Below are 22,947 nucleotides of genomic sequence, written 5' to 3'. Positions count from 1 at the left end.
ACTGTGGGTGGCTCAAGTGGCAGAGTGCTAGCCTTGAGCAAAAAGAAGCCAGGGACAGTGGTCCGGCCCTGAGTGCAGGACTGGCAAAAAAAATAAGGCTTCAGATTGTCTTCTAAATTCTGTCAAATTGGCATTTGATGGTGCCTGTAATTCTCTTAATGCACTTTAAGGCTTCACAATTCTCAGAACAAGACTGGAAATATATCACCTTTTTTAACAGAATTTGTCTCAATTCAACATTTTTCTTTGAGACAAGAGCTCAACCCATCCATGATCATCCTGCCTACCTCAGCCTTCTGAGTGCTGGGGTTAGTTATATGCAACCACATCTAGCCTGTAGGCTTTTCATTTTGGTTAAGATTCCAATTTAAGTATTTTTTTTTAATGTGCTCTTTCTCCCCTTACCCTACTCCCTCATTTGCAATAGAAACAGCTGATATTTTATCCTGTCATTCCTTTTGTTCTTTCCTAAATCAGTTTCCTAAGGGGATACTGATTTGGCTTATTAACCTTCCCCCTGTAATTTTAAGTTACACATAACCACTATCCTTTCATCTTAAGTTACAGGCAAATTCAAAGCTGAAAATATAAAGCCCTTGGGAAATAAAAGTGTTTGTTTTTATACACAGGCTGCAGGGGAACAAGACCTATAGTATTCTCTCCTTTGAAGCATTAAAAATAAGGGGGAAAACCCTTTCCCTTGGAAAAACATTGAATGATTCATAAATGTTGCTATTCTATTCCCATTGGAGTAATTTCTAAGAAATATTGTCAGTCTGCCATTGGTGTTGGGTAGATGAAAATGGTGGCTTCTGGCCTACTTCAGAGATTGAAGGAACACTTGTTGTCGCATACTAAGAATTTCTATTGTTAACTTCTGTACTCATACCATCACCATTAGAATCCTTTTTGTATTAGCCTAATTTTCAGCTATGCACTTTTGAGTCTTCCAAAATAACACAAACTTTACATTCCAAGAAGCATTACATCTGATTAATCATAAATGCTCTCTTTCCCTTAATCTCAAGTCCTCTGGTTCTTCATGATAATGCTTTTCTAAATTGCCTAAGTAAAAACCAATGTTTTGCTTGAAGATCTGTCTCCAGAACCTATAAATTTCCAGGGAGCTTCTAAGGTCAATTTCAGTTAGATCTAACATAGATTTTAGATATCCTTTCTTGATTAAGGACAGAAATGTGTCCTGAAGAGAACTATATTCTTGAACTGTTTTGTACTGATGGATATATTAACATTTTTATGACTGCTGAAAATCAGTAAACCTGAGTTTCAAATAGATGTTTTATATTATGTGCTTCAACATTTTTAATGTAATTTAAGAACTGGGCATCAGTGGCTCACACCTATAATCCCAGCTAACTCAGGAGGCTGAGATCTGTTTGAAGCCAGCCTGGGCAAGAAAATCCAAGAGATTCTATCTCCAATTAACCGCCCCCCCCCCCAAAAAAAAAGAAACACCCAAAGTGGAGCTGTGGTTTAAGTGGTAGATCATGAGTCTTGAGTAGAAAAGCTCAAGGACAGCACCCAGGCCCTGAGTTCAAGCTCCAAGTTTGGCACACATACAAAAATTAAGTTGCTTCAATTCTGAGGTTGATTTCCACAAATCATGATTTTCAGTCACCTTTTAAACTTTCTCACCAAATGATGTCATCACATTTGGGTTCATATTTTGATGCAGCTGTTCTGAAACACTTAACTTGGCTTAGTTTTATCTTACATAAAAGCCATTTATGGGCTGGGGATGTGGCTCAGTGGTATAGTCCTTGCCTAAGCATGTAAAGCCCAAGGTGATTCCCCAGACCATGAAAACAAAAACATTCTAATTTTAGATTTTACTGCAAAACTTTTATTGTGTAATTATGGACCTATACACACTACTTTTGCTTTTCAAAACACTTCATATGCCATTCCTTTATCTAGACAATATCCAGGATGATGTGATCATGGTGCCAAGGAATTGCTACTATAATTCTAACCTGTAATGTTTTAAAAATAAAATGTTTTGTAAAATGACTTGAAAAAAACTGGCCTCCTTAAGATGACATTGACTTCTAACGTTATATACTTTCACTGCTTTTAAGTTATTTAGGAGGGCAGTTCCTAGGGGAAAATATTCTTGATGTTTGTGCTGAGTGGTAGAGCTCTTGCCTAGGACACAGAAACCCTTATTTCAGTCTCCAATCAAAAGGAAAGGTAAAAAGAAAAAAATCACGAGCGCCAATGGCTCATGACTAGAATCCTAGCTGCAGGAGGCTAAAACCTGAGGAAGCCTCAGTTTGTAGCCAGCCCAGGCGAGAAAGCCCATCCCCAAAAAACTGCCCCCAAACTGGAAGTGGAGCTGTTGCTCAAATCGTAGAGTACTATCCTTGAGTTCAAGCCCAGGACTGGCACTCAGAAAAAAAAAAAAAAAAAAATCCATGCCAAAGGACAACAGGCTCCAACACCAGCTGTCAACACTTCCTTTTCAACTCCAGAAATCACTCCTTTGGAATCACTTTGTCTAACATTTAATCTCCATTTTAGGTATCACATATAGTACTTTCTACCAACTCAATTGATACTCAATAACCAACACAAAACATTCTAGGACAGACAAGGTACTATTATCTCCCACAATGACATTTATTACATGAATAACATTTCTAGCATAAACAAATAAGTTCAGTAACTAAATTCACATTGACAGGTTTCACTTTGACCCATTAGCCAATTTGGAAAATAAAAAAGCCATACTGACAAAGAGATAGAAAGCACCTTTCCTCGTATAGTATTTCAACTACAACTCAAAACTTCATTAGATGTAAAATCCACTTGTTTTGATCGACATGGAAGTTTTATAGTCATGTGAGAAACTGAAAATAAATCTGTGAAATACACTCTCAAAATAGCCAAGTACTTGCATTGAATTCATAATGTCATGAAAAACCTTCAGCTATTCTAAGACATCTTAAGATAACCTACAAAACTTACTTCCTGGAAACTTTTTTGGTACTTCAGTGGAAAAGGGGATTTTATTCTAAAGTCTAAGGCTACAAGTAAATTTGTAGCACCCCTACCCATACTAAAATTCAGATAGCTTTCTTTGTCTAATAAATGATATTCTAAAAATAATATAGTATTAGCTGAAATTTTACTCTGGAAGCCACCCAGTTCATCTTTAAACTTTATATTTACAATGTTGTCTAGGAGAAATTAAAAGAAGTTTGACTAATTTTTAAAGCCCTATGCCAGATACTGCTTAGTGCTTGTAATTTATTCACAAGTGCACCATTTCCTCTAACATTACACTGTACAACTTATAGAGCTAACAGTAAAATACATTAACCCAAATTTATGAAGACAGCACATCTTTTGGAGTAACTATAAAAAGTGTCAACATCAGTGGTTTGAATATAAAAATTTATTCTTGTCAAAGTATGCAACAAATAAAACCTACAGAAAACAGATTTTCCCATCATAATCTGTTTCTTTACCAAATAATATTTTGAAAACACATTCCTTCAGTCATTATAAAGTTCTTAAAATACAAAAGAAATTAAATCTGTAAGAAAGTCTAGTAGACCAGATGCTGTGTTGTTAAGACTTGTATGGTGGTGTGTTGTTTTTTTTTCAGTACATCCCACGCCATCCACCTCCACTCATGCCACCTTGACCATAGTAACCTCCACTGCCTCCACCACCACGACCTTTTGGGAAAAAGAGAAAGAAATTTTGCAGGAGGTATTCACGCATAAGATTTACCTTTTAATTATGGGCATTATAGGAACACAAACCAAACTACACATACTTACCATAACCACCCAAGCCATCAGGAGTACCATATCCTCCACTGTAATTGTTCCCCACTCCCATTCTGCTAACAGATCCATATCCTCCCTGATTATCTTTACAAAAAAAGAAAAAAAAGTTTGAGATTGCTTGCCAAATAGCTAACACTGCTTATTTTTAAAAACATTACATACCCATTCCATCTCTGCCATAGCCTCCCATTCCAGAACCTCCCATTCCAGAGCCACCTCCAGGGGTAGAATTCAAGAAGAGTTCAATGTATCTATGTTCTTTAAGGAAAAAATGGATAGAAAAGAAAAGGACACTTGATCAAATTTCTCAATAAAAGCTTAAAAAACACAATTAGCTAATATTAAATGAAAGCAGGCTTAGGTATGAAAAGTCAGAAAACTATTATCACTAAACTTTAAATGAGTTCAGATGGTTCCAAGTCCTTTTAACTGTGCCATACCTACTTAAATGTAAAACATGAGGACCTCTTTAATCTGGATAACATTCAAGAAATAAGACAGCATGCCAAGGAAAACACTTACGCATGTTATTTTTATCCTTAGACATGGCAGCTACTGCATCTTCATGTGTCACAAACTCTACATCTGCTTCTCCTGTTGCTCTGCCATCAGCTCCAATATCAATATGAACTCGTATTGGATTTAGTGGTGAGAAGAACTAAATAAAACAAAACACTTGTTATTTACCTTTTTTATTTCAATTATTGAAAGTTACCAATCTACTTTGATTCTTCTTCAGCTCATTGGAACAAACCCTTCAGTTACCCTATTTGTCTAGCAATAATTCAAAAAGATCCTATGAACCTAATTACCCCAAAATGGTGCTGATGGCTCGTTTATAGTTCTAGTTTTTTGAGAGGTAAAGATTGGGAGAATCACTGTTTGAGGTGGACTGGAACAACAAAAGCTTCTGTGATTCCTCCACCTGTAACCTGGTGGCAAGTTATTTGCCATCCTAGTTATAAGAGTCCAGGCCAATTCAGGGAAAAAAGCGAGACCTATCTCAAAATTAACCAGAGCACAAACACAACTAGAAGTGCCTGCCAGATTTTTTAAACCCAGCTCCTCCTACCCCCTAAATTTTTTTTAAAATAAAAAATGCAAACAACTCATTGCCTTTAAAATAAGCTAGGTTATATTAAATTTAAACTGAAAAGATGTTTCTAAGCTAGGCAGGCATGGTGAGGCACAGCTGTAATTCAAGCACAATTGTGAGGTACTGATATAAAACCATTATTACTATAATTACTCACATTAGCAATGTCATTTTCAGTTGCACGGAAAGGCAATCCTCTCATATGTACAAAATGACCACCATGAAAACCTGAACTTGCATCACCAGCTCCACCATAGCCATGCCCTCCCATACCTAGGAAATAAAATTTTGTCAAGATTATAAAGCATCATGGATATACTTAGGAAGGGATACATAGATGCCTGAGCTCAGTTATACAAGCCACTTATATTACCATCGAAACTAATAAAATTTACGTCAGAATGAAAATACTTTCATTTTACCTCGTCCATCTCTCATTCTGTCATCAAAGCCTTCATTTCCATAGCCATAATTATTATAGCCACCATACTCATCAAAACCTCCATAGCCTATGTAATTGAAGGAGAAATACATGAACACCACTCCCAGAAGATATTTTTACAATTTAGTTTACAAATCACTTTTTGGTAAACAGAGTTTAGCTTTTTCACCATTTCACATTTGCAAACCCCAAATTAGTGCATACAGCTATCCCTTGAGATTTAAAACTTTTAAAAAGGATAAATTCAGTCATGACAATTATGTAAACTATATACATCTGTACAGTACAAAAAGAGTGCCAATTATCTTCATTTTTATTTCCTCACAATTTTCTAGATGTCAATATGTGCATCAATTAAGTCCCATAGCTGGCCATGGGAACTCATTATGAACAGGTTTTAAAACCTAGTAGGTACTGAAATTACTGCCATTTCTATATTTCTTGACAAAGTGTCAGGAACATTAAGAAAATGACAACAGAACCTTTGTTCATTAGATACACATACCACCATCATATCCATCACCTCCTCGTCGCATTCTGTCATACATACTTCCACGCCCAGCTCCATAATAACCCCCTCTTCCTCCTATTGGTCTATCATATGGTCCTGGTCGCTGTCCCAGCAGTCTTCTTGGTGGATCATAAAATCCTTTAATTTCACTCCTGCTACTTCTGAAGATCTCAATATACCTATTTAAAAATGTTTTAAGGTACAGGTTTCAGCATAAATGCATTAGAATCAATTAGACATTGGGCAAAATGCAGTAAGTTTTTCTACATCTAGATATATAACCCAATTTAAATTGCCTAAATACACCATAATTCAACATTTTATACCTCCAAACTTAAATAATTAAATATTTAAGTTTTATATGGACAAATGAGTCATTTGAAAGCAATTAATAAAAACGAATATATTCTTAATTTTTCCTTTTGTACATGTTTAAGGAAAATAGGTGATTATATAGAACAAGCGTTTATCAACAGCCTACCAAGAAATGGAAACAATCTAATTTTTAATTTAAGCAAACTATTAGCATTAATCCCCCCCAAATCTGTAGTTTCCATGTTAAATTTACCCAGAAAAATGTTATGGTTACCCTCCCATTTAAGCAAGTGACCCACAACCCCCAAAAATAAAAATTTAACACCATCCCAAACTCTCCATCCCCACCTGTGCCCTATTCTTTCCTTGTGTTTCCCCAGAGCATTTTCTGCTATCTCCTTTGAAGCAAACTGCACGAAGGCCTCCCCTGTGCTTCTCCCCTGGTAGTCCATCGTCAATGTTATCCCATTTGGCACGATTTCCAACCCTTTAACCCAAGGACAAATAACCCCATCAAGGGGAACAGTGTTAAAGGCTGAAACATTCCCATCTGAATCAAATATTTAAAACAAGTCTAAACAAAACAAAACAAAAAAAGCTTAGTTTCCCATCACCCCATAATACAAATGGATATTTTCTTCATATATTACTGGATTAAATAAAATGTCTTTGCAACCAGTCTTTTCAAATTATACTCTAAAGCCCACCTATATTACACGGACAAAGCTACAAATCAAATGCATCTATGCTCCAAATGCTAATTCATAGCTCATCTCATCACACAATTATTCTCAACTAACTGCACTGTACATCTGCTTTACATTCTATGCATTCTGTACTAAATACAATAAACTGGAGCACATTTCAGATTTTAAGGTATAACCTAATCTAAAAGTTCCAAAATCAAATGTTGTACAAATTAAAAATTGGTCATAGATAATAAAATTAAAATGCTACTAAACTTTGACTAATACTAGAGGTACCTTGAAAGAACTGAACTATTTCCTCTTTGCTGCAACCAAATGGCAGTCCGCGAAGTCGTACTGTCCCATCACTAGCGTCATTTGGACCATTATGTTTCATAACCCAATCCATCTCAATAACGTTTGATTTAAATGCTATAAAAAATAAACAAGCACATAAAGCAGTCAGTCAAAATATACTCTTCTGAAGTACCAAAGAAACACCTTTCAAAAGTATCACAACAGGAAAATTAAGGTTAAAGTAACCCATATGACAATACCACAATACAATATTCTAACTTTCTACTTGGGGTTATAGAAAAAGCAGTAAAACCCAAGACCAAATATGTTGTCTAGTTTTCGCTTTTTACATTATTCACTTGAAGTTATGCAAATTCCTTAAAACTTCAGCCATCTGGAAGTTGGAATACCACTGCCCACTATACTGAGTCTAGAAAAACACAGAGGGCTGGGAATATGGCCTAGTGGTAAAGTGCTTGCCTCACATACATGAAGAACTGGGTTCAATTCCTCAGCACCATATAGAGAAAAAAGCCAGAAATGGCGCTGTGGCTCAAGAGGTAGAGTGCTACCCTTGAGCAAAAAGAAGCCAGGGACAGTGCTCAGGCCCTTGGTGCAAGCCCCTGGACTGGCAAAAAACTTATTAGAAACATTACTGATTTTGAATCTTAAATATTCATTTTGGGGCTAGAACTCAAAGCCTCTGTGTTGTTGCTGAGGCCTTTTGCTCAAGGCTAGTGCTCTACACTTGAGCCACACCTCTACTTCTGGCATTTTGCTGGATAACAAGATAAAGAGTCTTACAAATGTTCCCACTCATGCTGGCTTCTGGCCTTGATCCTCTCAGATTTCAGCCTCCAGAGTAGCTAGGATTACAAACAGGAGCCATGGATACATGGCTTTGATTCCTAAATCTACTTTAAATACTCATCAAAATAAGTTTTAGGTGACACGAATTAAAATTAAATAAAAGGATGCTCAAAACTGAGTGCCAAAGTAAGCATGATGAGATATGCCTTGGAATCCCAAGCACTTCTGACTGAGGTAGAAACATGAAAATGCAGAATTCAAGTCAGGCAGCTAAAAAATGCTTCAGAGTACCTGTATTTTTAAAGCTAACCTATTGTGAAATCACTTGATACCATATGTCAATTATTGCTTTGTCAAATAAATTTAAGGTTTAACATTCACAAAATACAGAACAGCAATGAACCCTTCTTTGCCTCCAAAATGAACCCATCCACCCAAGTTCTCTTCCCCAGAGACAACCATCTATCCCTTTAAAATTCCACAAACATTTTTTAAACTAGGCTAATGCAGAAGTCCTTCAGCTGCAGAAACTTACCAGGCCTCACATTTCACTATGCAGCTGTAGGAATTCTACTCACCTGTGTATTTCAAACCTTCCCCTTATCACCACACCACCCCTGTAATCAAAGCAATTTGTTCACTTGATTTTTTTATACCTAAGATTATATGCGTGCATGCTTTATTCCACATTATTTAATTATCAATGCAACTGTTTGAAATAGAGCCTACAAAGGGTCAAAATTTCTTTTCCTAGAACTCATCATGTATTAAAATAAGCTAAAGTAGAAACTCTGCAAAGTGACTGCAATGTCTACAATCTTCAGCACCTGTGTTCTGTATTCTGCATGTACTAAAGAATTTAAAGGAAGAGCCTCACTGAAATGCCCCCTCCCAGCCCATTTTGTTACTCAACTTTTCAAATTATTATTAAAGGTGATGTACAGAGGGGTTATGGTTACAATAGTCAGGTAAAGAGTATATTTCTTTTTGGACAATGCCCCCCACCCCATTCTCCCAGTTTTCGCCTAACCACACCCACAAATTATACAATTTTCAAAGTGCCCAGTGAGTACCATTGCCACATTTGTTCACACTTTCTCCCTCTATTTCTGTACCTCCCCCTTACACCCCCAAAGCATTCTGTTATTTCTTAAAGGTTCCAGGTACAGCTCTAGACAGACCAAAAATGGGAAGAAAAAAAATTTAATTAAAAAAATTCTTAAGTACACAATAATACAAACTCAACATAAACAAATCCCTACTCTGCCATTCACTGGCTAAACTACTAAACTTGTTTGGCTATAAAATAAGCAGTAGGTACATACATCTCAGATTATTTAGTGTGTTTGCTTTGCTTCAGGCTAAGCACTCACTGGGGGCAACTGTCGGATTTTTTAGAGCCCAATAAATCCAATAAACCACAAAGAAAATATCTGAACCTTAAAGTGCAAGAAAACTATTCTGTCTGCAAAAGAAATAGGACTATCAAAACAAGTCTTTTCCAAAGTGAACAAAATGTTTTTAAAGCTTACTACTACTAAAGTATTTCTGAAAAAGGAGATCCCAATTCAGTTTTGGGGGAAAAAGGCCAGAGATATTTTGAAGATCTCTATTATAATACCTTTTCTTTAAAAAAAAAAAAAAGAAAGAAAAGAAAAATAGCAACACCCCCAAAATAAGTTATTCCCTGTTAAGCATGACTTAACAAGAGGAGAAAGTGGAAAGGATGTTATTCCAAGCATTAACTTCTTCACTATAATATCTGTCAATCTACTATGGAAAGATCTTAGTCTGGTTTGTTATCAGCTCTTCATTGACACTTCTTCAATGTAAAGATGAATATTGGAGGTGTGTCTCAGTTGGTAAGATGCTAGCCAATGGGGGAAAGCAGCAGGTAGAGTTCGAGTCTCATCTTGAATCAAAAAAAAAAGTAAAGATGAACTCAATGTGTATACATTTGTTTCAATAGCAAACACAAAAAAATCTTAATTTACCTTTACTGAAAAATCTTAATTCACAAGAAAATATCTGAAAGCAAACTAGTTTTGATTTTTGATCTCATTGTACCAATAAGAAAGCTCATGTGAAAATAACAAAGCATTATCTTAATTCTACTTTAAAAAATCTGAAGGCAATCAATCCAAGTACTGTTACACTTTAAGGCTGTCAGGACCTAAACAATTGAGGATAATCCACCTCAATCTTTCTTTCCAACAACATTAAAACTAATCTCTATTTGAAGAATTCCAAGTCTTTAATCTGTGTGTGATAAGACTGGAGGCCAAGCTAGAGGCAGGAGGATGGGATAGCTGGAGACCAATAGTTCCAAGACAGCTTGGGCACCATGGACAAATCCTCAAAAAACAAAAACCCTGAAAGTATTAACAATACCAGCAGTTGTAAAAAAAAAAAAAAAAAAATGGGCTGGGGATATAGCCTAGCGGCAAGAGTGCCTGCCTCGGATACACGAGGCCCTAGGTTCGATTCCCCAGCACCACATATACAGAAAATGGCCAGAAGCGTCGCTGTGGCTCAAGTGGCAGAGTGCTAGCCTTGAGCGGGAAAAAGCCAGGGACAGTGCTCAGGCCCTGAGTCCAAGGCCCAGGACTGGCCAAAAAAAAAAAAAAAAAAAAAAAATTGTAGTTATGTGATATTGAACTAGTTCCCAGAACTAAGTGAAAAAAAACAGTCACAGAAGACCACATAATGTATTACATGTGGATATAAAGGTCTATAGTGTGATAAGAGGTTGGATGCCCAAGGCTTGAAAAGAAAGGAGCCTGCCAGAATACAGAATAACTGCAAATGGACAGGTTTGTGGTTTTTTTTAATGAATTGTTTTTCAAATTAGAACGGTGATAGTCTGAGAACTTAGAATGTAGTAAAACCCACTGAAACGTATATTTTTACATGGAAATTGTATGTGAAATGTATAACAAAACTGCTAAGGGTCATCTAGTAGATAAAATATATGAATCTAACATGGGGACTTTTAAGTATAAAATATAAAAACCTTTCTACAAATCAAGAACATCAAAAGATGACAGTTATTTAGACAGGCAATCAGATGAATTTCCCCAATTATAAAGATGAAAAAAAAGGGCAGAGAAGTCAGTAGTCTAATCCAAAAAGGAAAGCTAAATCCTGTCGTACTGCTCTAAGGCATTTCTAGATTATCTGTCCTTTGGTAAACTTCCCTGGCAATCTTGACAAAACACAGTAACTTTGTTAAAAAAAAAAAGTTATTTTCCCTAAAGCTGACAAAGTAATCGACTTCTTAAAAGATTTAAGTGCTTCACTGCATACATTCTCGAACCTTGACTATATCCCTTTAGTGTTGTCTCCAAGAAAACTACCGACTAGGTCCTCTGACAGAGGACGCAGTCACACCCACCCACGCGATTAGACTTACACTTTTGTCTAATAAGCTTATCACCGGGCTCAAAATACCATTCTAGTCCTATACTAAAAAGAAAAAAAAATAGCTACATGAAGCCCACAGCCTTTATGTCAAGGGGGGAAAAGTCACTACTCCAAACTGAACTCTTGGGAATTTAATATCAAAATCGGCAACACTATATTCTCTATATATGCCGCGTTTGTCATCACTGGTTGTTTTTGATAGCCGTTTCCTTCCCGAAAGTAAAACTACTTTAAAAACAAATTCTAATCCATAGTACCAAACCACACAAAAACATTGCTAAACTACCTACCCTGCCCAAGAGTTCAAAAAACGGTAGCGTACTTTACTGGGCCCATAGGATGGATCTACAGCTTCACGTCACGTTCCTGTCAGAAACCACCCACTTTTCTTTTCAGCTTAGAAAAGTGTAGTCTTGTAAAATATTTAAATCGTTATTAAAAAAAATCTTTTCCAGGCGAGTACGTACTCATTTTCCCGAAGTTCCAAATCTGGAATATAATAAGGGCCGGCTAAGCGTCCTCTATCCTCTCGGGAGAGACTTGTCCTGTACCTAGCTGTCCCAGAGACCAGGGTCAACGCAGAGTGCGCCCCCTCCCCCGCCCGACCGCAGCCAAGCCACGCTTAAAAACCTTCGCCGCCGGGCGGCGGAATTACAAAGGGCTCGGCTGCCTTCTTTGTCCTGGATTGGGGAGTCGAGCGCCTCCGTCGCCATTGGCTTTCCTCCCCCAGCTCCAGCCTCTCTCATCTTGGGAATCTGCGTCAGAAGTCACTCGCAGTCCTGCCAGCCCAGGTAGCCCGGCCGAGACTGCGGAGGGAAGGGGAGGCCGCGGGGGGGAGGCCAGGCCCATGGGGGCGCACCCCGGCGGCCCCGAGTCCCCCCACGCTCCGTCCTCGCGCCCGACCTTCTCCCTGCACGCTTCGCTCCCGCCCTCACCCCGTCCCGGAGCGCGGGCCGCCCCTGCCCGCCGACCTTCCAAATCCGTTTTCCGAAGCTGATGGGAGGGGTGGGGGAGACAACAAAGTACGGAGAGCGGGCAAAGACGGCAAGGCGGTCGTCCGCGCCGCCGAGCCCAAAATGGCGGAGGCCGAACCGGCTGGGAAAGAGGGGGAAATGTTGGGAGGTCCCCCCACCCCAGCTTTCCCCACACACTCCAGGCCTCGGTGTCGTCCGCGCTCCTCCACCCGGGCAGGTCCGCCCTCCTCGAAGTGGGAGGTCGCGCGGGAGGCGCGGCCCGGGGCAGCCCAGCCCGGCCCGGCCGCCTCGGAGCGGCGACCTCCACACTTCGCCACCCTCCCGGCTGTCCTTCTCCCGACTCCGCGCCGGACACCGCCAGCCCAACCTACCCCCTTTTTACTTCAGATACCCTGTCGGGCGGTAGGAACACCGACTCCGGGCTCGCGGGGTCCGGTGTGGAGCCGGGACAAACCCTTTGCCTCAGGGAAGCGCTCCGCACAACGGTTTTCCCAACCGTCTCCGGCGGCGGCAACCGCTGAGGAAGCTGCGCAGCCGACGCACGGACAGGGGGGCGGGGCGAGAGCGTCGGAGCCGTGCAGCCCTGCTCTCGCGACATCAGTGGCGTTACTTCGCCTCAGCCTGGCCATATGGAATGCGCTTGCGCTCTGTCTCTCCACAGCCACCCCCCCCCCCGCCCATCGTCCTCGCCCCCGCTCCCGCCCCCCAGGAGGACTAAACGGGAAGCGCGCGGGGGGGTGGGGATGGAGGGAGGGAGAGAGGGCGGGAAAGCCGCGGCAGATTGGCCTTTCCCTTACTTATCTTACCACTGTCACATCCTCAGAGCCCTCGCCTTTCCACCGTCTCGGGGAGGATGCGAGTTCAGAAAAAACTGTGGCGTCGCAGTTTGGAAAAGTTCTGTCTTGCTCCGTGCAGAACAAACCCCTGCCGGGGCCCTACCCCGCCCTACGTGGAGAAGGCCCTCGTGGTTTGGCCCTCAGACCTGGGGAGGGCTTGGCTGGTGCACCACGATTGTGTTTATATATATACATATATGTATATATATTTAACATAATGTATGCACAGCTGCCAAGGTACTCTGTCTGGGGTTGGGTTCCCTCCTCTCCCCTGCCCCACCCACCCTCTTAGAGCTAGGGTCCTCAGCCCCCACTCATCCAGCAGGGCTGGGCATCCTGATTTTTTTTTTAACACACTCTCTCTCTCTCTCTCTCTCTCTCTCTCTCTCTCTCTCTCTCTCTCTCTCTCTCTCCCCTCCCTCCCTCCTCCTCTCCTCCTCCCCCCCTCTCTCTCCCCCTCTCTCTCTCCCTCTCTCCTTCTCTCTCCCTCCCTCTCTCTTTCTTCCCCTCTCCCCCTCTCTCCATAAACGTAAACCCATACTAGTGAGAGCAAATGGCTCGGGCTACCGCGTTTCCTCATGACACATTATGGGCTTTTAGGTTTTGTTGGGCTTTTTTGGCAAGAGCGCTTGCCTCGTCGACATGAAGCCCTGGGTTCGATTCCCCAGCACCACACATATAGAAAAAGCCAGAAGTGGCGCTGTGGCTCAAGTGGCAGAGTGCTAGCCTTGAGCAAAAAAAAAAAAGGAAGCCAGGGACAGTGCTCAGGCCCTGAGTCCAAGGCCCAGGACTGGCAACAAATAAATAAATAAATAAAAATAAAGCGTAAGCCGACTTTCTGTGGGAGGGATGGAGGGCAATACTGGTTAAAAAAAAAAAAAAAAAAGTAAAACATCAAAGAAAGTTAAAAGGGTTACTAAAGTAGGAAGGTATCAGCAGTGCCAGGGAGAGACCATGCTAACCATAGTCCAGTGTGTCCCCCTAGGATGGGTTAGGGTTGTTAATGTGGATGAAAGTAGGTTGTAATCAACCTTCAGTGTCCAGATCAGAGATTTAGGACATTAGGAAATATGTTAGCAATGGAGTGGGGCAAGAGGTGAAGGGTGTTAGTGTAGACTGTACACTCAAAGAGGATGGTTAATTTTTGCCCATGAGGTAACTTGTCTATGATGGAGACAGGATGCCTGTTATTACCTTCAGGCAATGGAAACTTCCATTTCATGGCTTTACTGGAGAAGGTTGGAGGGAGTTTGGTGATCTTTACAAGATAGAATGTTGCTGTGACTACAGCTCATGTTTATTGAGTACTTACTCTGAAAAAAAAAATCTTCTAGTTCCAGAAAGGTGCCCAGTAACAAAGCTAGAACCCAAAAGATATTTACTCCAAGGGACAGAGTCTCAAAACAGTATACAAGTTATGGTTATAATATTTGTGCATTGAGGGGACAGACATCATTTTAGGCAACACAGTTACTTTCCTTAGCAACTATCCCTGACTTTACAGTCTCAGGAGATATATAGACACTATTTTGTTGTCCTGACAGTTGTCTTGATATTACTGTGACTATTCTCCACCATTATATTTTAAAGCTGTGACTTGAACTGAAAAGTCTGGAGTGTGTTTACTCTTTTTTTTTTTTGCTGTATTAGTAAAACTCCAAGTTCCCACTCTTCAGCTAGATTCCTCTCGCCATAGGCTTAAATTACATGGCTACTTTATCTTTTCAGCCTTTCAACCTGATTTGGTAGAAGGAATTCTGTAATCCCCTTTACCCCTTGTTGGAATACAAATAACGTTCTTACTGCCTGATTGAATCTAGCATTCTTTCCACACATTGGGTGTAGTTATGAACCATAATCCTAAAATCATCCTAATGACATGAATGACTTTTCACCACTGAGATGTGGTTTCCTATGCAGGGTTACAGTCATAAGGTCTTTGCTGTGGGCATTATGCCCGAGTGGAGATTAGGAAGGTCTTGGAATGAGTCCGTTCATTCCTTTTGTCTTTTTATTGTTACGGCAAATAGGAAATTTTGAGTTATAATACATTTTGTAATGGAAAATGTAATTGTTATTTTGTTTCCTTTTTTACTACTTTTCTACACAAAATAAAAAATACTTCATTATTCCCATTTTCATGTTGAAACCCTAACCATGTAAGGCTTGATGAAATTGGCTCACTACTGCTCCAGTGAGCCCTATAGAACTGTTTACAGATCAATCTCTGAGGAATTGTTTCCATAGAGATGGCTTGAACTAAGGACTCTTAGATGCTTTCAGGATTTTTCCCCCTCTTCCTTTGTATTTCTTTTGGGTTTTTTTTTTCTGTGCTTTCCTATTAGCATAGAGATCAGAGAGACCCCGGAGAAGATCTTGTTAGGGGCCCACAATGTGAGAAAGGATGAAAACGGAGAAGGAAATAGAAGTACCCACACCTCCCAGAGGAAAACAAGCCTTTGAACATGTGATCTTGTGCTAACACTGGGATGCACAGGAGAGGAAAATTCCATGTAGAGCCTAAGGTGAAAGAGAAAGAAATAGAAAGAGATTGAACATTACTAGGGGGAGGGAGGTGCATTAACACAAAAACTAGTTTTTGATATTTGTTCATAGGCTCCTAATGGCATTGTGAAGTACCATAAAGACCAACTTAGCATAATCATTTTCCCTATATTGAAAACAAATCAAAACACACACCAATCTGAAACTATGTCTAATTAATGGGTTTGTAACACAAAATCTTGACTTAGTAGGGCTTTGTAAACTGCTTATTCTTTCTTTCTTTCTTTTTTTGGTTGCCAGTCCTGGGGCTCAGTCCTGAACTCAGGGCCTGAGCACTATCCCTGAGCTTCTTTTTCTCAAGGCTAGCAGTCTACCCCTTGAGCCACAGGGCCACTTCTGGATTTTTCTATACATGTGGTGCTGAGGAATTCAACCCAGGGCTTCATGTATGTGAGGCAAGCACTCTACCATTAAGCCACATTCTCCGCCCTTGCTTATTCTTTTATTTATATCATGCATATCTACTGTCTTTAGAAGGCATTGATCTTTCTTGACATAGTCTTCCTCAAGTTTCTTAAATGTTTGTTCTTTTGTGGGGGCGGGGCTAGCTGATACAGAGGCTTGAACTCAGGGCTTCATGCTGTCACTATCTTACATCAATGGTGACATTCATGGCACGTGTATTACAACTGATAAACTAACATTGTTCTGCATGACCTTGAGAAGAATATGTTACCTCCACTCCTGTTGTGGAGCTTTCTATAGGTCCTGCCTTCATCTTCCTCCTCCCTCTCCCCTTCCCCTTTTTCCCTCCTTCTTCCCTTCTTCCTCCCTTTTCTTTCCTTTTCTGAGGCCTCAGGCCTCAGTCCTGAATACCTTCTTTTATTTATAATTAGGTTCAAATTAGGGTTCAATATCAAATACCTTTCTTAATTCAGTTCTTTCTTTAGATTAATGTGTTGCAGTCAATGGTTACAATTTGCCACAAGTGCTTGTTTAGATTTTCCTAGCTGGTTTTAGTCTGGTCATTTATTTTCTGGACATCTGGGAGACTGTACTAGGAGACTCTCTCACCATCCATGGCTGTGCTCCTTGATCCTACTTGAAGGTTATATCAGGTTTGATCATGTAATGCCCAAAGATGCATTCATTTTCTCTGCTTTGGGAAAAAAACACATAGAGGACTCGAATTATAGTTTCTGGAGTTATGCACAAAGAATACAACTCTGGAGGATGTAGGGAACATTGGGACAAGCCACCAGCTCAGGAATTTCTGGGCAGATAAGCCTAGCTCTCTTTCAGTTACTCTTTGTATGGCATATCTTTGCATTTTTTTACACTCTTTTTTTTTTGTTTCGAGACAGGTCTCACTATGTAGTCCAGACTGATTTTTAGACTTGTGCAACCCAGACTGGCCTTGAACTTCAAATCCTCCTGCTTCTACTTCCCAAGTGCTGGGATTGCAGTTGTGTGTCATTGTGCCTGGAAATTTATATAGCCCCTTCCTTCCTTCCTTCCTTCCTTCCTTCCTTCCTTCCTTCCTTCTTTCCTTCCTTCCTTCCTTCCTTCCTTCTTTCCTTCCTTCCTTCCTTTCTTCCTTCCTTCCTTCCTTCCTTCCTTCCTTCCTTCCTTCCTTCCTCTTTCTCTCTCTCTCTCTCTTTCTTTTTATTTTAATTTTAACCTATTTGAGTCTTTGAAACTAATGTTTTGTCTTTTCTAGGAATGATTGGGTTAGATTGATTTTCAAAATCCATTCTTACCCAGGCGTTGTGGTGCATGATTTTAATCACAGAACTAGGGAGGCTGAGGCAGGAGTTGAAGTGGGCTATATAGAACAACCTTGCATCCAAAAAATAAAAATAATTCATTCTGATCTCTGCACTTTAATTGGAGAGGTTAGTCATTTAAAGTAATCACTGAGAAGGCAGAATTCATGTCTCCATTTCTGATATTTGTTGTCTGTAGATCTTATGGGGTCTCATTATTTACCTCACATAGGCCTTGACTGTTTAATCCTCCTTCCTCAGCCTTTCAAGTCCTGGGATTTAAGGCATGTACCACAATACCCAGCTTGCTTCTAGGATTTTTGGCTGCTTCACATGGCTGGACACTGGTGGCCCATGCCTATAATCCTAGCTACTTAGGAAGCTGAGATCTGAAGAGCTCAATTTGAAACCAGTCTGGATAGACAAATATAAGAGACTTTTTTTTGGGGGGGGGCCACATCTGGAGCATGAACTCAGAGCCTGGGCACTCTCCTGAGCTTCTTTTTTGCTCAAAACTAGCACTGTACCACTTAAGCCACAGTGCCACTCCCAGCCTTTACTGTTTATGTGGTACTGAGGAATTGAACCCAGGGCTTCATGCATGCTAGACAAGCACTCTACCACTAAGTCACATTCCCAGCCCCATGAGAGACTTTTATCTCCAAGTAACCATCAAAAAGCCAAAAATGGAGGTCTGGCTCCAAGTGGTAGAGCACCAGCCTTGAGAGAGAAAGCTAAGCACAAGCACATAGGCAATAAATAAAATAAACAACAAAATTAAAACACATACATACATACATACTTCGTATGAGGGAATTTATAGAATATTTGTCCTTTTGTGGCTGGCTCACTTACTTAGCATTGTGGTCTCACAACTAATCATAGAGGTTTTTCCAGAGCTTCAAAGTACAGAGTAAAAGTAAACATGAAGTATTGAGCTACATATTTATATGTAGTGGTTGATTACATATATTCATATATACCTTTATAAATACATATGTGTAGCTAGATGAAAATAGCAATTTTAGTTCAAATTTGTGAATGTGTGTGTGCACGTGTGTGCATACATGTTGGTCCTAGGGCTTGAACCCAGAATGCTGTCTTTTAGCTTTTTAGCTCAAGGTTGCTGCTCTACTACTTGAGCTAAAGCTTCACTTCTGGCTTTTTTTTTTCCTTCTTGCCACTCCTGGGGCTTGAACTCAGGGCCTGAGCACTGTCCCTGGCTTCTTTTTGCTCAAAGCTAGCACTCTACCACTTGAGCCACAGTGCCACTTCCGGCTTTTTCTATATATGTGGTGCTGAGGAATTGAACCCAGGGCTTCATGTATACGAGGCGAGCACTTTACCACTAGGCCATATTCCCAGCACACTTCTGGCTGATGGTTAATTGAAGATAAGAGTCTTACAAACTTTCCTGACCTGGTTGGTTTCAAAATGCAGTCCTCAGATCTCTAGCCTCTATCTAGGCTTACAGACATGAGCCCTTGGCACCCAGCCTGGTCCAAATTGTCATTTAAAACATTTTTGCATACAATTTAATTCTTTTTTTGTAACATTTGTATCACTAATTGAAAAAAATAGCTTTCATTTACACTATGAATGCCAGCATTCTGTGATTAAGTATGTAAAATTTCAAAGAACTACACTGTTGTTTCTTAATGAGTGGCCTGTTTTGTAACAGCAGTCAAATGTTCTTTTTTTTTTTTTTTTTTGCCAGTCCTGGGCTTTGGACTCAGGGCCTGAGCACTGTCCCTGGCTTCTTCCCGCTCAAGGCTAGCACTCTGCCTCTTGAGCCACAGCGCCGCTTCTGGCCGTTTTCTGTATATGTGGTGCTGGGGAATCAAACCTAGGGCCTCGTGTATCCAAGGCAGGCACTCGTGCCACTAGGCTATATCCCCAGCCCCTCAAATGTTCTTATATGCTGACAGCTATGGACAAACAAGAATCAACTTTCAGTTGTCTATAGCCAAAGCAAACTTAGGGACAAGTTAGTACTAGTGTTCCCAGGCATACCCAGGGGCAGGCTTTGAACCAGGGAGGTTTATAATTTCCCTGCATTTACATGGTAAATGGAACCAAGATTAGAATTCAGGAACGTGTCTATACTTCTTCCCTAGGGACTAGTAAAACATTTGTATGTGGGAGCACACTGTGGTCATGATGCATTAGTAGAACTCACCCAACCTATTAGTAATGGGAGCCTCAACTATAACAGTCTGTATGGCCAGTCACTCAAAACTATCTCTTGGCCTGGGAGTGTGGCTTAGTGGTACTTGCCTAGCATGCATGAAGCCCTGGGTTGTGATACCTCAGTATCACAAAAATAGAAAAAGTCAGAAGTAACACTGTGGCTCAAATGGTAGAGTGCTAACCTTGAGCAAAAGAAGCTTAGGGACAGTACCAAGGCCCTGAGTTCAAGCCCCAGGACTGGAAACACACACACACACACACACACACACACACACACACACTTCACACAAAATATCCCTCATGTGCTTGGAATAATTGTAAGGTAGAACAAAAAGACTTCTAGAGAAGGGAACACAATACATGGGAAACATCCCTTTGACAACTGGAAAGTAGACTTCCATACCGCTCGGCAACAGCCCCTAGGCCCCAAGTTCAAGCCCCATGACAAAAAAAAAAAAGGTATGGACTCTCACCTTCAACTCAGAAAGACAAGGGACTTTTTATCATAGCAGAAGTTAGCCAACAAGTAAGTAAAACCTTAGATATCAAATGGAAGTTACATGCATCATAGAGACCTCAATCTACTGGACAAGTTGAAAGAACTGGGTCATATGCTGAAGAGGACTTTAGCCAAACAGTGTCAAGAAACCCTTTTAAAATGGGACAAGGTATTACCAGTTGCCTTTCTCTACTTATGGAAAGAAGTTATTAATCCCCCATGAAACTGTACTTGGTGAACTCTTCTGCTGTCCCTTTGAAAAAACAGTGAAAATATAAACAAAAAGAAGAGACTTGAGTTAAAGCAGTATGTACAACCAATAAATCCAATACTGACTGCTACCAATAAGTTTGCTTCTTCCAGGTCACCAGCCCAGCTGAAGATACCTCTTCCATGCCTTCAGGACAAGAGATTTAAGTCCTTCTGAACACTTGGAAAGCGCAAGAACACCCAGAAGAGAGTAGAAAGGGACTTCCAACGTGCCTCTGACTACTCACACCTCTCTGAAGCTACCAGCAGTGAATGCGCCCCAACAAGTGAAGAAGATCAGATAGAGGCATTTCTGCCACAACCAGAACTCTAGTGGAAAGCCAGCTACTGGGAGACCTAAGGCTTCCATTCAGAAGAAACGCACCATGAATGTGCTTAGAAGCTTACTAATTTGTTTCTGTCTTTGTATCCTTTCTTCAGGATGGAAGGACAACTCCATGGTCCGTATTGCTCAGTCACTGGCTTCCTCCATGCAGGCAGTAGACTGTTGGATCTGTGTTCCGAGAGCCCGAGCTGTTGTAGATCACAATGACCCTCTTGTCCACCCTGTCACTAATTTCACTCAGGTTCCAGATGGGGTGTGGACACCAACACTGGACCTCCGAGCCCGTACTATTATGTACCGGGTGCGGATAGTGCACTCTCCAGTTGAGGGTTCCTCTGGTGTCCCCTGTCTTACTCTTCCCCTTATCGCAGCTAATACCATCTACATAACTCACATCGATGACAGTCGCAGGGAAACCAGAATTCCCGAGTATTTTGAAATGATTCCCCCTCCCAAGCCAGGGCAGTTACCTATGTGTGTCCAGAAAAACACTCGCTTTTCCGCTGAGGAGTTTAAAGTCATAGCTGATTACTCCTTCCAGAATCATCCTTGGATAGAACGGACAGGGTTTCGAGTGGGGGAATACTTCCACACTAGAGATCCATTGAAGTATTTTAAAGATGAAATGGTTTTCTGTGCCCCCTCAGGATTTGTGTTTGTCTGTCAAATTAGTGGACACCCCTGGGCAACGAACTGCCTAAGAAACTTTTCTACCCCTACCCAGTGCCTGCTGAGCACCCTCATTACACCATTCTCCATCCATTCTGTGAATGAATCTGCTCATTGGGCAAGCCCTTTGAAGCTTTTGACTAGAGTAACACGTGATTTACCAAGAGAGGTACCAGATGGGTTTTGGTATAATTTTGGCCATTCCCTTTTACCCTGGTGGGGAGTGGCTGCCCATCCATGGGTACTTCAAAACCTTTCCCAAACTCTGATAACCATAGCTAATGAAACAGCTTTATCCCTTCCTGATCTACAACACTCCTTGGACTCTTTGGCCAAAGTCATGCTGGATAATCGAATGGCCCTAGATTACATGCGGGCTGAGCAAGGGGGTGTGTGTGCAGTTGCTAATATGTCCTGTTGTACTTACATCAACACTTCCTCCCAGGTGGAAACCAGTATAGAAAAGATTAGACAGAAAGCTACTTGGTTGAAACAAGCATGAGAGCATCAAGTATCTATCCACTTTCGACAGCAGGGGCCTAGGTTGATGGACTATTTTCTAGTTCTTTTCTCTGGATCCCAGATGGTGTCTATTCTGTTTTTATTAGTTACTTGCATTTTGAGATGACCATCGTGTGGATTCTAGTCAGTATATATACTTTTCTGCCTGGCATTCTGTGTACCCTATCTATGTAAAACCACAGTGGGGCCTTTAAAAGACACAAATTACTGGCAAAGACAAAGTATATGTACCTTCCAGAAAATTTCCCTGACATCACCCAATTTCAGAAGGAAGCAGACAAGATGATAACAACGCACCTTCTTTCCGTAGAAATAGGAAGAAAAAAATGCCAACAGGAAAATTTTAACAGAGACAATCTAAATATGCTCTTGGTTGTAGTTTTAGTCTGGAAACTAACTTGCTTTACTAACCAGCCTGCTTTGTGTGGTAACTCAAGTTTATTGACAATTCTTTCTCTCTCTCTCTCTTTCTCTTTTATTCTTTCTCTCTTTCATTCTTTCTCTCCCTTTCCTTCCACATGGGAGGAATTCAAGATTAAAGTTCAAGATTAACAGTCTTTTGGCTCCCTATCTTGCTGACTTAAGAAAGTAAGACATACAACTTCAAACCATCAGCAAGACATACAACTTCAAAAACTGGCACCAGTAAATGGAGAGATAAGTGATCACTCCAGATCACTCTCCGGCACTGAGTCATGGCTTCTAATCATGAGTCTGAACACTCAGAATCTACTTCCTGGACTTTCACTTAACAACCCTCAATCCGTGGAGGACTAGGGTGGGGACAGCTTTTGAGATGTTAGTCTGATGTTTTCTTCCTTTGCCTGGCAAATCAATAAAACTTATTTTCCTTTTTTTTTTCCCTAAAAATGCTGCTGTCATTACTTGTGAACTAGCACAGAGTTCAGGGACCAAACCTTCTGTGACATCCTTCTTGCCCCTAGGGGACTAGCTTTGGAATACAGTATAAAGTAGTCACAACTGTTTAATTTT

General features: G+C 40.7%; 2 protein-coding genes across 5 annotated transcripts; one reads left to right on the top strand and one right to left on the bottom strand.

The window, feature by feature from the left end:
- Window positions 1-2,933: 2,933 nt before the first annotated feature.
- Window positions 2,934-12,926, bottom strand: Hnrnph3 (heterogeneous nuclear ribonucleoprotein H3). 4 transcript variants are annotated; one of them, XM_048338892.1, is made up of 10 exons: window positions 12,744-12,926; window positions 7,166-7,300; window positions 6,531-6,669; window positions 5,862-6,046; window positions 5,337-5,423; window positions 5,072-5,187; window positions 4,341-4,476; window positions 3,981-4,076; window positions 3,810-3,902; window positions 2,934-3,704 (listed from the first exon to the last, which is right to left on the bottom strand). In XM_048338892.1, exons 2-10 carry the CDS (start codon window positions 7,275-7,277, stop codon window positions 3,628-3,630), a joined length of 1,041 nt encoding a protein of 346 aa, XP_048194849.1. In that variant the 5' UTR covers window positions 7,278-7,300; window positions 12,744-12,926; the 3' UTR covers window positions 2,934-3,627. The 4 variants fall into 4 exon arrangements, with proteins under 4 accessions (XP_048194849.1, XP_048194852.1, XP_048194851.1 ...); XM_048338895.1 differs by having other exon boundaries at window positions 5,907-6,046; window positions 12,744-12,924; XM_048338894.1 differs by having other exon boundaries at window positions 12,764-12,924.
- LOC125346389 (ERV-BabFcenv provirus ancestral Env polyprotein-like) lies at window positions 12,062-22,855 on the top strand. The gene is made up of 2 exons (XM_048338891.1): window positions 12,062-12,189; window positions 20,532-22,855. The coding sequence occupies exon 2, from the start codon at window positions 20,804-20,806 to the stop codon at window positions 21,932-21,934; it is 1,131 nt and encodes a 376-aa protein (XP_048194848.1). The 5' UTR covers window positions 12,062-12,189; window positions 20,532-20,803; the 3' UTR covers window positions 21,935-22,855.
- Window positions 22,856-22,947: the final 92 nt, after the last annotated feature.

This window comes from Perognathus longimembris, chromosome 2 (genome assembly GCF_023159225.1).
Source record: "Perognathus longimembris pacificus isolate PPM17 chromosome 2, ASM2315922v1, whole genome shotgun sequence".
Taxonomy (NCBI): domain Eukaryota; kingdom Metazoa; phylum Chordata; class Mammalia; order Rodentia; family Heteromyidae; genus Perognathus; species Perognathus longimembris.
This window is presented reverse-complemented; position numbering and strand designations above follow the sequence as displayed.